This window comes from Chiloscyllium punctatum, chromosome 9 (assembly GCF_047496795.1).
Source record: "Chiloscyllium punctatum isolate Juve2018m chromosome 9, sChiPun1.3, whole genome shotgun sequence".
In the NCBI taxonomy this organism is placed as follows: Eukaryota; Metazoa; Chordata; class Chondrichthyes; order Orectolobiformes; family Hemiscylliidae; genus Chiloscyllium; species Chiloscyllium punctatum.
In genome coordinates, this window is record NC_092747.1 from 111,514,611 (window position 1) to 111,528,718 (window position 14,108).

The 14,108-nt window shown below is 41.0% G+C and overlaps 1 protein-coding gene across 1 annotated transcript in view; it reads left to right on the top strand.

Annotated features, from left to right (window-relative positions):
* itgbl1 (integrin, beta-like 1) overlaps positions 1–14,108 on the top strand; it is a 220,568-nt gene that overhangs the window by 178,915 nt on the left and 27,545 nt on the right. Inside the window, exons 8-10 of the mRNA XM_072578065.1 lie at positions 6,979–7,095; positions 12,331–12,477; positions 13,691–13,807. Coding sequence (XP_072434166.1) covers positions 6,979–7,095; positions 12,331–12,477; positions 13,691–13,807 — 381 coding nt within the window. The remainder of the gene's footprint in view (positions 1–6,978; positions 7,096–12,330; positions 12,478–13,690; positions 13,808–14,108) is intronic.

The following is a 14,108-nucleotide window of genomic DNA, read 5'->3' on the forward strand; positions in this document are numbered from 1 at the left end:
CTTATAAGAATTTGATAGATTTGCTCATTGCTTACCACTGAATTCACTACAGAGGGTTAGGGCTAGTAGTTACCAGAGTAAGGACCCTGATGAATATCTTGATAATTGTCAACCCAATACTAACCAATCTGTCTGGCTCAGAAAGGGAGCAATTTAAACATTGGAATCTCAGTTCTGCAGGTAATGGATTGAGATTCTTAATATTTTACATTAAACTTTTACATTTGTTCATATTTTTCCTTTCTATTTTTATTTCCCTCTCTTTATAAATTCTAATTTGCCTGGTTCTTTTTGTTTCTTTCTCTAACCCCTAATCTGAATTGTTAAGTAGATAATATGTTGCTCACATTCCTACCTAGATTAGATTAGATTCTGTATAGTATGGAAACAGGCCCTTCAGCCTAACAAGTCCACACTGACCCTCCAAAGAGTAACCCACCCAGACCCATTTCCCTGTTCACCTAACACTATGGGCAATTTAGCGTGGCCAATTCACCTGACCTGCACATCTTTGGACTGTGGGAGGAAACCGGAGCACCCGGAGGAAGCCCACGCAGACACGGGGAGAACGTGCAAACTCCACACAGTCACCCGAGGCTCGAATTGAATGTGGGTACCTGGTGCCGTGAGGCAGCAGTGCTAACCACTGAGCTGCAGTGCCGCCACTGGATTCATGGTCATCATTAGACTTTTAATTTCAAACTTCTTTTTATTGGATTCAATTTTCACCATCTGCAATGACAGAATTTGAACCTGTATCCCCAGCACATTACCAGGATCTTTGGATTAACAGGCCATTGATAATACCACTGGGTCATCACCTCCCCCTAGTTCCGGGGTAAAAGATATATTCAAGCTGAAGGTTATTGAAGATTGTCCATCTGAGCACTTTGCAAGTTAGCTTACTAAAGTAAAATGTGGCATGTATATCCTTTCCTTGAGATTGATCGCTGTTAATTTATTAGCAATAATGCTGAAAAGGTTCCTTCATGACCTAGAAGGAAGAATGATACATGACCTTATTGAAAATGTATAAGATGCACCTCATTTTTCACTTGGGGACCCTGTAGCCTTCTGGATTCAATAGAGAGTTAAACAACTTTAGGCCTTGAACTCTCCCATGTCCTTACCCCAAACCCCACACACCAGACCCTGTTATCACATAGTCTGCTATCACACACAACCCATGATTAGCCATTTACAGTGCCTATTAGTAGCTATTCATCCTCCTAGCCAGATCATTATCCCACTCCTTTGTTTGTCCAATGTTTCTTCTCTATCTTTGGGTTGTATCTCCCCTATCGTTGACTTCTTACTGTTAACCCCCCTTCCCCCCCCAACCCCAACCACCACCACCACCACCACACACACCCTAACGTCTGCATATAAACCAATATTTTCCTCACTGCTATCAGTTCTGAGGAAGGGTCACTCAGCCCGAAACATTAACTCTGATTTCTCTTCACAGGTGCTGCCAGACAAGCTGAGCTTTGCCAGCAGTTTCTGTTTTAGTTTCTGATTTACAGCATCCACAGTTCTTTCCGTTTTTAACATACTGGGAGAGATTGGCAAAGCAGATGTCAAGAAGCTGAGCTGAAGAATGTAAAGCTCTGGAAAATAATGTTTTACGAGTTGTAAAGGCAGTGGGTATATTCAAGACTGAGGTCATTTAATGTAGGGAACTGAGGGACTAAGGAATATAGGAAGACTGTGTGAAAGTGTAATTGATGTAGAAGATTGGGTATTGGGATCAGATTTGGGGCAGTCTGATTTACCCATGTTTCTAGGAGGCATCCAGACAGTAGAGAGAGGTAACAGAGCACTTTGCATTCTGACAAATTCTTACATTATCCTGAAGGGCTTATGCCCAAAATGTTGACTCTCCAGTTCCTCGGATGCTGCCTGGTCTGCTGTATTTTTCCAGCACCGCACTCTTGATTCTTACAAATGGAGATTTAACTGATTAATGGAAGCATATCAGTGAGATTCAAATTAAAACCGCCTTAATTCTTAAGCTTTGATGCTGTTTTCCTGTCTAATCCACTGACTTCATGTCATCAATTCTTTCACAAAGCGATGCCAAATGTAGAGGCTGGATCGACTCACATTTCTGTTTTCAGATAAGGTGACAGCACTGAATGAGGTAATTCAGCCCATTGTACATGCGTTGGCCCTTTGAAAGAGTTTATCTAATGCATCCCATTCCCTCAGCTCTTTCCCTGAAATTTATTTTCCTTTTCAAGGAACTCTCCAATCCCAGTTTGAAAGTGGCTGTTGAATCTGCCTCCACTACCTGATTAGGCAGTACATTCTGAGTCACAGCAATTTACTGCCGTAAACAAAAACTCTCTTCATCTCCTCACTGGTTCTTCCATCAGTTACCTTAAATCAGTCTCCTCTGGTTATTGACTGTCCTGCCAGTGGGAATCATTTCTGCTTATTTATGGTATCTTGCGAATTTCGAATACTCCTATTAAATTCTCATAAGTATTGTGATAAGTGACTGGTTTCATGGAGAATCAATGCACCAGGGAAATCACTGGAATTATAAATTTGTCTCATGCTCACTGCAAGTTTTTGTTGGTATTAAAGACTGGGGGAGAGAGTCAGACTTCACTTTCAACATCAAAGGCAACACATCAAGGATTTCATCTTTCAAGAGTTTTATTGATGCCAGGGTCCAAGGACAGTCACAAGGTCACAGCATCGTTCATCTCTTCATCACTGCTTCTTTGACTGATTGAAACAATTCAACCTGTTTCCAGATCAAGTAAACACCTGCTACATCGCTTTTTGTATTGCAGTTGTGAGACTTTCAAACCAAATACAAATAATTCTACCTTTAAAGGGAACTGCCAGCCTGATTCTCATTGCTCTATCTGTGTCAATCAGGTCTTTAGCTGCCTGGGTCCATAAATTCTACAACGTTCTTCCTAAATCTCCTAACCTCTTTCCACATCTCTCTAACTTTAAGATGAGCCTTAAAACTTGTATTGTTGACAGAGCTTGTAGCCATCTGCCCCAATAACTCCTTATTCAGCTCAGTGTCACATTTTATTTGATTAAATCTTGGGACTATTTACTACAATGGAGTGTCAGCCATGGTTCACTGTGTAGCACTCTCACTGCTGAGTCAGCAGGTTATGCTTTCAGGTCTTGGCCCAAGATTTTAACATGCCACTCTGAGGTTTATGCTCCTTGTGTTATGCTGATGGAGTGCCGCACTGTCAGGGGTGTTATTTTTTTGAACGAGATGTAAAACCAAGACCCCATCTGTCACCTCAGGTGATTGCAAAAGGCCCATGGCACTGTTTGAAGAAGCACGGGGGCTTTTTCTGTTGTCATAATCAGTAATTATTCCTCAATCAGCCACCACCACAAAGCAAATTATCTGGTCATTATCACTTTGCTATTTGTCGAAACCTGCTTATCCAAATTGGTTTTTGCATTCCCAACATTGCAACTGCCATTATACCAAAATATATTTCATTGGCTGTTGAACCTTAGGGTTCTGGTGCATGAAAGGAGCTATATAAATGCAATTCTTTCCTTTTTAAATAATGTGTTGTTTAAGTATGTTGTTGTTATTGTTAATCTTTCAAATGTATTTCATAGACATACAGAGAACATAGAGATCAGAGGAAAGTTATATCACTCAGTTGCCAGAGGCTGTGCTTCACATGAGTCTTTATCCCACCTTACATTATCCAACTATCTTTCCGATACTTTCCCCCTCATGTACCTATTGAGTGTCCCATTATTTGTGTATTGTCTATGTATTGTGTTCCACTCCATGGATGGTATCGTATAGGGGTCTGAGCGACATGGGCTAAGGTGAGATATGTGGCCGATTCAGGAAAAAGTGTGGCAAGGCCTATCTCAACATTCAAGTCTGTTATGCTTGAACAAGCAGTGTGAGTGAGATTCTCGCTTGGCAGTAGCAAGATGCTAAATGATGCTCATTATCATTTGTAAACATCTTGTTTATGCCAAAATATGCCTCCATTAATAGTGTGGCAGGAGGCTGGAAGAACACAGCAAGCCAAGCAGCATCAGGAGGTGGAGAAGTCGACATTTTGGGTGTAACCTTTCTTCAGGACTGGGGGTGGGTGTAGGGGGGTGCTGCAGATAAAGGGGGTGGCGGGAGCAGAGTGGTGAAGTGGAGATAGGTGAAGGCAGGTAGAGGGTATGTTGGTCAATGGGAAGAATGAATCTGGTTGGTAGCAGGGAGGAGTGGATGGGAGGGACAGGGGCTAGGAGGAGAGTCAGGTGATGGGAAGGGAGTTATATGAAATTGGAGAATTCAATGTTGAGTCCTCTAGGCTGGAGTTTGCCCAGGCAGAAGATGAAGTGTTGTTCCTTCAATTTGCAGTGGGCTTCATTGCTACAATGGAGGAGGCCAAGGAAGGTCATGCCTATTACTAGTGAGAGACCAATCTTAGAAAGCCTGAGGGACTTTGGGAAAACCTATCAATGAAACCAGAGGAGATACCATGCTGAATCAGCTCTGAATGATTGCCGCATTGGACATTGGGCAAAGGTACTTGCAGGAACGGTCCATGAACACCAGCCAAATGCATTCCTCCACAGAGATTGACAACCCATCACAACCATCCTGGCATTTCCACAATGCACCAACAGTGCACTCTGCCAGCACAGACTTGTCCCGTAGCGTGCACCGGCAACCAGCAAGGTCCACATTCTCACATTTGGGTGAAAATATTTCTCCTGAATTCCCTCAGTATTTACTGTGGAAAATGATATGGAAGATATAGAATGTAGGGAAATAGAAGGTGACACCTTGAAAAATGTCCATATTATAGAAGAGGAAGTGCTGGATGTCTTGAAACGCATTAAGGTGGATAAATCCCCAGGACCTGATCAGGTGTACCCTAGAACTTGGTGGGAAACTAGAGAAGTGATTGCTGGGCCCCTTGCTGAGATACTTGTATCATCGATAGTCACAGGTGGGGTGCCAGAAGACTGGAGGTTAGCAAATGTGGTGCCACTGTTTAAGAAGGGTGGTAAGGACAAGCCAGGGAACTATAGACCAGTGAGCCTGACCTCGGTGGTGGGCAAGTTACTGGAGGGAATCCTGAGGGACAGGATCTACATATATTTGGAAAGGTACGGACTGATTAGGGATAGTCAACATGGCTTTGTGCGTGGGAAATCATGACTCACAAACTTGATTGAGTTTTTTTGAAAAAGTAATAAAGAGGATTGATGAGGGCAGAGTGGTAGAGGTGATCTATATGGGCTTTAGTAAGGCGTTCAGCAAGGTTCCCCAATGGAGACTGGTTAGCAAGGCTAGATCTCATGGAATACAGGGAGAACTAGCCATTTGGATACAGAACTGGTTCACAGGTAAAAGACTGAGGGTGGTGGTGGCGGGTTGTTTTTCAGACTGGAGGCTTGTGACCAGTGGAGTGCCACAAGGATTGGTGCTAGGTCCTCTACTTTCCATTACTTATATTAATGATTTGGATGTGAGCATAAGGGGTATAGTTAGTAAGTTTGCAGATGACACCAAAATTGGAGGTGTAGTGGACAGTGAAAAAGGTTACAATCGGGTCTTGATCAGATGGGCCAATGGGCTGAGAAGTGGCAGATGGAGTTTAATTTAGATAAATGAGAGGTGCTGCATTTTGGGAAAACAAATCTTAACAGGACTTATACACTTAATGGTAAGGTCCTAGGAAGTGTAGCCCCTTGAAAGTGGAGTTGCAGGTAGATAGGATAGTGAAGAGGGCATGTGGTATGCTTTCCTTTACTGGTCAGAGTATTGAGTACAGGCATTGGGAGGTCATGTTGCGGCTGTACAGGTCATTGGTTAGGCCACTTTTGGAATATTGCGTGCAATTCTGGTCTCCTTCCTATCGGAAAGATGTTGTGAAACTTGAAAGGGTTCAGAAAAGATTTACAAGGATGTTGCCAGGGTTGGAGCATTTGAGCTATAGGGAGAGGCTGAGGGGTGACCTTATAGAGGTTTACAAAATTATGAGGGGCATGGATAGGATAAATAGAGAAAGTCTTTTCCCTGGGATCGGGGAGTCCAGAACTAGAGGGCATAAGTTTAGGGTGAGAGGGGAAAGATGCAAAAGAGACCTAAGGGGCAACTTTTTCACACAGAGGGTGGTACGTGTATGGAATGAGTTGCCAAAGGAAGTGGTGGAGGCTAGTACAATTGCAACATGTAAAAGTCTTTTGGATGGGTATATGAATAGGAAGGGTTTGGAAGGAGATGGGCAGGGTAGTGGCAGGTGGGACTAGATTGGGTTGGGATATCTGGTCGGCATGGACAGGTTGGACTGAAGGGTCTCTTTCAATGCTGTACATCTCTATGACTCTAATTGGATGACTGAGCTGATGTCAGTCCAGCTCAGTCATCCGGAGAACAATGAGACAAACAGTCTACTAGACATTTAAGGTTTGGGGAATACGTAATGATTTACAAGGACTTCCAGTGAATTAGACTCAAATCAAGGGCAAGTAGAGAATAAAGAATAATTGCATTAAGAGAGAAAATAAAGCATTATTAAAATCTCAAACAATGATTTACAACCCGAAGGAATGAAACTCCATAAATTTTGATTGTATTCTGGGTTTAGCAGCTTTGGTAGTCATGACAATTTTCATCTCATTGTAAGGAGTCGTCTCCCTGTTTTGCTAACCACAGCCCAAACCTTCTGTGGAGATTTTAATGGGCAGTCAATATGCAAGTGCACCTTTTTCCTGAAACTTATGTGGGGATTGAGAATGAAGTGCAATTTTTGTGAGGCCACTGCCAAATGCTTCATCAATTCTTTGTGATGATCAGAAGGAATCACCATATTACAATGGGAGGATTTATTCCTCAACAATGGAAAAGTTCAGCAAAATCTGAGTGACTGTTCCTTAATTAGTACTTTTTGTAAAAACCATTCTTGTCTTTGTGTTGTCCAGGAGTTTAACTCACTGACTGACTGTTCTATTTAGGAAAATGCCAGTGTGGTCAGTGTACTTGTTTCCCACCGGGAGATAGGCGTGTCTATGGAAAAAAGTGTGAATGTGATGACCGGCAGTGTGAGGACAGTGAAGGAACCATCTGTGGTGGTAAGTGGTTTTATTTTTGTCTTATATTACACAAAGAAAACTAGACACTGTTGCGAAGCAGAAAAGTCCTTTTCATTCACTGAATTGTTCACTACATCAATTTGCAGCAAATTAGTCATCCCTGTGCCTTCAGAGACATCGCTAGTGATTCTGCCAAAGATGCAACTTGCATATTTATTTTTTTCTCTTTTTGAGGATATGGAAGTTGCGTTCAAGCCCACTATTTATTATCCATCCTGAAGTTCTCTGATTTGATAGCAGTGACTCAGTTGGCAACACACTCACCTTTGGGTTCAAATCCAACTCCTGGGCTTCAGTATAAAAGACATTGCACTGTAGGACAGAGGAAGTGCTGCACTGATTGGCCTTTAAACTGATGCCCCACCTGATTGACTGAGTATCTGTAAAAGATCCGATGCCACCCTTTTGAAGAAAAGCACAGAAGCTATAGCTAGTGTTCTGGCCAATATTTATCCTGAAATTAACATCAGACCAAAATAGATTATCTGGTCATTGTCATAGCGTCATAGCGATGTACAACACAGAAACAGACCCCTCTATTCAACTGTCCATGCCGATCAGATATCCTAAATTAACCTAGTCCCATTTGTCAGCATTTGACTATATCCCTCTAAACCCTTCCTATTCATTTACCCATTTAAATGTTGCAATTGTCATATTTCTGTTTGTGAAAGCTTACCCTGCATTAAACATCTGCGACATTTCAAAAATATTTCACTGGTTATAAGCACTTTAATACATCTGCTGGTGTGTAAAGTGTTATTTAAATGGAAGGATTTCCTCCTTTCTTCTTTATTGTCCCTGAGAAGGTAGTGGGGTGGAATCCTCTTGCTCTGTTGATATCGGTATACCATTGTGCTGCTCGAGAGGAAGATCGAAGATTTTGATTTAGTGACAGTAATATAATTAGGCCAGGATGTTGTGTGGCTTGGAGAGGACATTGGAAGTGATGGCTTTCCAAAAGGCTAATGATTGCTTTGTCATTAACTGGAATAACACAAGAACATGTTAACCTGCTGCAATAAACCTAGAGATGGAAGCAATGAAGAATTGATTTCAATTGATGCTGATAGTTAAAAAGTGACACCAAAAACTAACTTCATTCATCCTCATCTTCATAACTTATCGCAACTGGGCTCTATTTATAACAGAGTAATTTTTAATCAAATCTCCAAACAAACCATGATTTGATGGGAAGATAAAATCAAACACTTTGTGCTCATTAATGTATAACATTGAAATGGAAAGAACGCAGAAAAGTAAAAGGCAATAATTTGTAATTAAAATGACAACAAATCACAGCTCCAAGCACATACCTCACATTGCAATACAGTAATTATCTCCATGCTTCTCCATGCAATTCTCACACACTCAGTCTTCGAATTTATCATTCACAGTAAAACATCATAACAACACTTTTAGGATAGAAAGTGCTGAAATTCTTTATGTCATTGAGTTTGTATTAATTTTTATTTTGTATATTAGATTTGCCATCATAAAGTAAGTATTATATTTGCACACAGATCTCTGAAATAGAGTAATCAGGAACAGCAGGATGCCATTTTGCCCATTGAGTCCATGGCACACTTTGAAATCTTTAAGCGATGTGATTAAGAATTCACAATTGATAAAATCGAATATAGAAAGGAACATAAATCAGTTCCCCCATTTAATTTAAATCATGACTGATCTGTATCTGAACTCCACTAACCTGCTTTGATTCTGTATTCTTTACTGAACAAAAATCTACCACTCAATTTATAAATGTTTAAATATTTTTCAATGTGTCCTGAACCCTTGCAGCACTGAACCTCTGCTGCATCTCACTCCAAGGCCACCATCCTTTTGCTGAGGTGCTGGGCTCAGAACTGAATGCAGTGCGGCCAATCTCAAGTGCAGAATTTAAACATCTCTGAAATCAGTCTGCAGATTAATTATCTATACAATAATAATTAGCAATGTCAAATCTAACCTGCAAAACAGAAAACTGATGTTAGCAATGTAAACAATCTCAACATTGTACCATGTCATGTTTACTCCGGGGCTCATGTCTAAATGTGTACACGGTTTTAAAACAAAGCAAGATGAACTAATAAACTGACATTTGAAAAACACTCTCATCACTATATCTGTCAGTTTAAGTAATGAAATTTCCAGTGAAGCCTGTTCATCACTGTGCTAGTAAAAATGTACTTTGTCTACTTACAATGATTTTATGAAGATAGGAACAACATTCATGTCCGGATTGCAAATCCAGAGCTTAACCTTGGCTAGTGCTCACCTCTTAATTTGGACCTAAGTGCCCATCATCATTCCTGATCTGTCTGTGTTCTTCCAATATTCTAGCTGGTGGTGTTGCTCACAAAGGCAAACATAAAAATGTTTCTGTATGGAATGATTGATCCAACAGTAGTGATAATGGCCTTAATTGGATGGTATAGTGGGGGAGGCATTGGTAAAATGGACTTGGGTAGCGTCAGCTGTCATTGCAACTCCCATCCTTTCACATTCAAGATGATACGGGGCCACTTGATCTTCAATCTGTTCGGGGAACGATAGGGGGATCGGTTCACTGGTTTGCCCTCTGAAGTGCAACAAATCTCAGAAACAAAGAAACAATTTTTATTAATATAGCACTCTTAATATAGCAAAACATTCCAAAGCTCATCACAAGAGTGACTAATAAACAAAACTTGACACTGAGTCAGCTAGTCAAAGAGGGAGGTTTTACAGATTGTTATAAAGGCGGAGGGAAAATCGAGAAGTGGAGAGTCTTAGAGAGTGAGAGCCTTGACAACTGAAGGTGCGCTGGCCAATGGTGAAGCTGGTAAAAATTTGGAAGTGGAGGAGATATTGGAGAAACACAGATGTTGCAAAGGATTTTAGGGCTTGAGAAGATTACAGTGAAGCAATCGAGGTATTTGACCAGAATTTGAATTGAATTGAATTGAATTGAATTTATTGTCACATGTACCGAGGCAAAGTGAAAAGCTTTGTCTTGTGAGCAATACAGGCAGATGCCATAGTTATGTAGCATACATAGGTAAACAGCAGCAAAAACAAAAACACAGGTACTACTGAATGTTAAGAGTTTGTGAGTCCATTCAGTATTCTAACAACAGTAGGGTAAAAACTGTTACAAAACTGGCCGGTGCGTGTGTTCAATCTTCTGTACCTTATTTGACAGCGAAGAAGGTTATCTCAGATTACAACAGGATCTGGACCAGATGGGCCAATGGGCTGAGAAGTGGCAGTTGGAGTTTAGTTCAGCTAAATGCGAGGTGCTGCATTTTGGGAAAACAAATCTTAGCAGGACTTATACACTTAATGGTAAGGCCCTAGGGAGTGTTTCTGAACAAAGAGACCCTGGAGTGCAGGCTCATAGCTCCTTGAATGTGGAATTGTACGTAGATAGATAGTGAAGAAGGCATTTGGTATGCTTTCCTTTATTAGTCAGAGTACTGAGTACAGGAATTGGGAGGTTATGTTGCGGCTGTACAGGACTTTGGTTAGGTCACTGTTGGAATATTGTATGCAATTCTGGTCTCCGTCCTATTGGAAAGATGTTGTGAAACTTGAAAGGGTTCAGAAAAAATTTACAAGGATGTTGCCAGGGTTGGAGGATTTGAGCAATAGGGAGAGGCTGAACAGGCTGGGGCTGTTTTCCCTGGAGCGTCGGAGGCTGAGGGGTGACCTTATAGAGGTTTACAAAATTATGAGGGGCATGGATAGGATAAATAGGCAAAGTCTTTCCCCTGGGGTTGGGGAATCCAGAACTAGAGGGCATAGGTTTAGGGTGAGAGGGGAAAGATATAAAAGAGACCTAAGGAGCAACATTTTCCCGCAGAGAGTGGTACGTATATGGAATGAGCTGCCAGAGGAAGTGGTGGAGGCTGGTACAATTGTAACATTTAAAAGGCATTTGGATGGGTATATGAATAGGAAGGGTTTGGAGGGATATGGGCAGGGTAGTGGCAGGTGGGACTAGATTGGGTTGGGATATCTGGTCGGCATGGAAGGGTTGGACTGAAGGGTCTGTTTCCGTGTTGTACGTCTCTATGACTCTGTGATAATTATAATGTTGCTATGCTGGGAGCCAATGTAAATCCAGGGCACAGGGGTGAAAGATAAATGGGGCTTGCCATAGGTTATGTTACTGGCAGCAAAGGTTTGAATGACTTCAAATTTACAGAGAATGCAATATGGAACTACGGACAGGAGAACTGGCCAACACCATTCTCTGTAAATAACAATATTGCAACATTGATGTTTGATACTGTAGCATAATGGTTAGGCATCTGAAGCAAGATGAACTAATAAACTGACATTTGAAAAACAAGCACAAAAGTAATCAGCCAGGATTAGGTTGAAGTGAAATAGAGGTGAATTACTTTCATGTAATATTGGCAGTACCCGTTGGTGCCAAGAGTAAGTCATAAAGTTTGGCAGTGTTCGAAATATTTAGAAATTGCTCTGAGATGCAGGCAAAGCTATCTTGTGCTGTTAAGTGAGTAATTCTTTCAAACATAGCGCCAAATTGTTTTATGATTGATTGCAAAATAGTCATCACTTTCTTTGTTCGTTTTAATTAGTTTTGAACAAGTATTTGAAACATTTTAGCAATTTGAAGCTGAAAAACATTTTATGCTTTTTTTTGGATCAATTATGGGTCCTTCCATCCAACCTCAGTAAAGTGAGGATCACCGTCTCGTGAAAAACATTTCATTGATCGTTTAACAGATCCAATTACAGCTCAGACTAAAGTTCTCTGCATCACTAATCTGAGATACATTTGAGCTTATAACAAGTAATATTTTGTCCATGTTTCCCTGGTCACTGTGTGCCTTGTGAAAGCATAATTGAACAAGTCCAAACATTTTGAGCTGCAGTGACCTGTAATCAATAACCAAGGCCAGTAATAGTGAAATTACTATTTATTAAAGCTTCATTCAGACTTTGATTAAGCAATATGAAAGGGTCCCAGATGGATATAACCACTGATTATAAATCTGCTTGATGATCCATAAGTTAATAAAGAAAACAATTTGAAGAATGTCAAGGAAATTGGAAATATTTCAAATATTACTCTAAGGTTTAGGCATTAATGGATGCTTGTTGGCTTGAAGTTAATTCACACAACAAATTCTAAATTTACCAATTGAGAATATAATTTGTGTTTAAAGCATGGTCATTCTATGCTTACTCACCCAACAGGCAATGGCATCTGCTCATGTGGTCGATGTATCTGCGTTGACGACTGGTTTGGGAAATACTGCCAATATCCGAGGACTTGCAACATGCCAGAAGAGAGAAGCAGGAGTCTATGTGAATCATTCAATGGAACAATCTGCTCTGGCAAGGGTAGGGACAGCCCACATGATTCCTGAAATTGTTATTTATCTCTTGTGTTTGTTCTGTTTTCTAATCTTGAATAGTATGGCACAAAAGAATGCCCATTTGGCCATGTGTTGTTGTTGTCCATTGACCTATGAGAGATGATGAACATGCAGCAAATTTAGGTGGAGGTTCTTCATATGGTGCAGCCTTGCTGATGGCTGCAGGGCCCAAACCTTGAGGTTTTGCCACAAATGAAGCTGCTGAGTATTGTTATAGGTTGTTGCTTTTGATGTTGGCATCTGTTGCCATGCTGTGTACATGATAGCATGTACAAACCAACAGGAAGGTCTTGCCATTTTCTCCTTTTGCCAGGTAATGATTTACACTTGTGACTTTTGATACTTTGGGGTTTCCTGCCACACTTATAGACATGCTTGAAATGGAGCATTGGATGCCCCACGAGTCCTGCAGCTCCAGCTACCTCACTGTCCAGATGGGCATTGACTGTCTTCCATCTTGTAGATATGCCCGATCATAGAAGTGGCCTTTGTTTGATGATTATGAACCAACTCAGCAGCTGTGCCTTTGAGAAGACAGCCACACTTGTTATGCCACATCCTACCAGGGCACCCCTATACTGTGCAGCAGATAGCAAAGATGGAAATGATTCAGCTTCTTTTCTTGCAAGTTGTAGGTTGACCATGTTCCACAGTCATAAAACAAGATGTTTTCTGAGACTGCAGGTCCTCTAAGCCATCAGTTTGGTCCTAAGGGTCAACTTGATGTTATTTCATGTGCATTTTGTGAGGTGATCGATGGCGGTAACTGCTTCTCCCAGCTGTGTGGTACTGCTATCCAATTAGTCCAACCCTGCTGCTCTTTCCCAATGGTGCAACAATTTTCTTTTCAAACATTTCTGTTTTTAAAGTTATTGTTGAACTTGCTCTCACAATCCTTAAGGGCATGAATTTCCAGCTCAGAACTGGTTCATTTGTTCATTATTTTATATCTGCATCCTTTGCTTAATGCTCTCTTGCCAGTGGTAGTTTCTGCTTACCGTATCAAAACACTCTATCAATTGCACATCAGCACAGCAAATTATATACCTTGGCCCTTGTGTGAGTGGAACATGAATTCTCAGTGGCTGCTGACCTTTACCTGTTGTTAGTAATATTTGACTGAGCATTGCTGGGTTTTGATTCCAAATCGTAAATTTTACAGCACAAATCTTTTCCAGGTTCCTGCCATTGTGGAAAGTGTATATGTGGCTCACCCCAGCAATGGTATATCTCAGGTCAACTCTGTGAATGCGATGATCGAGAATGTGACAAGCATGAAGGTGTCATCTGCACTGGTAATTACTGTTTTCTGTATTTCTAATCCTCTGGGTCATGCACATCATTGCAGGGATTGGACAGCGCCCTGGATCAGACTAAACTTGACAAACTCTGAGTAATTTTTATAATCTCACGAACAGTTACAGACTTTCAATAAGAAAATCTGAAGGTTGAAACATGCCATTAATTAAGGATAAACCACATGGTAATTTTCCAGTGACTGAGAATCTGATTTCAAACAGTTTTTGCTCTGGATGGTGGTGCTGAGGTTGAAGGGGGTTAGTGAATGCAGAGGGTTTGAGTCATATCTAAGAATTT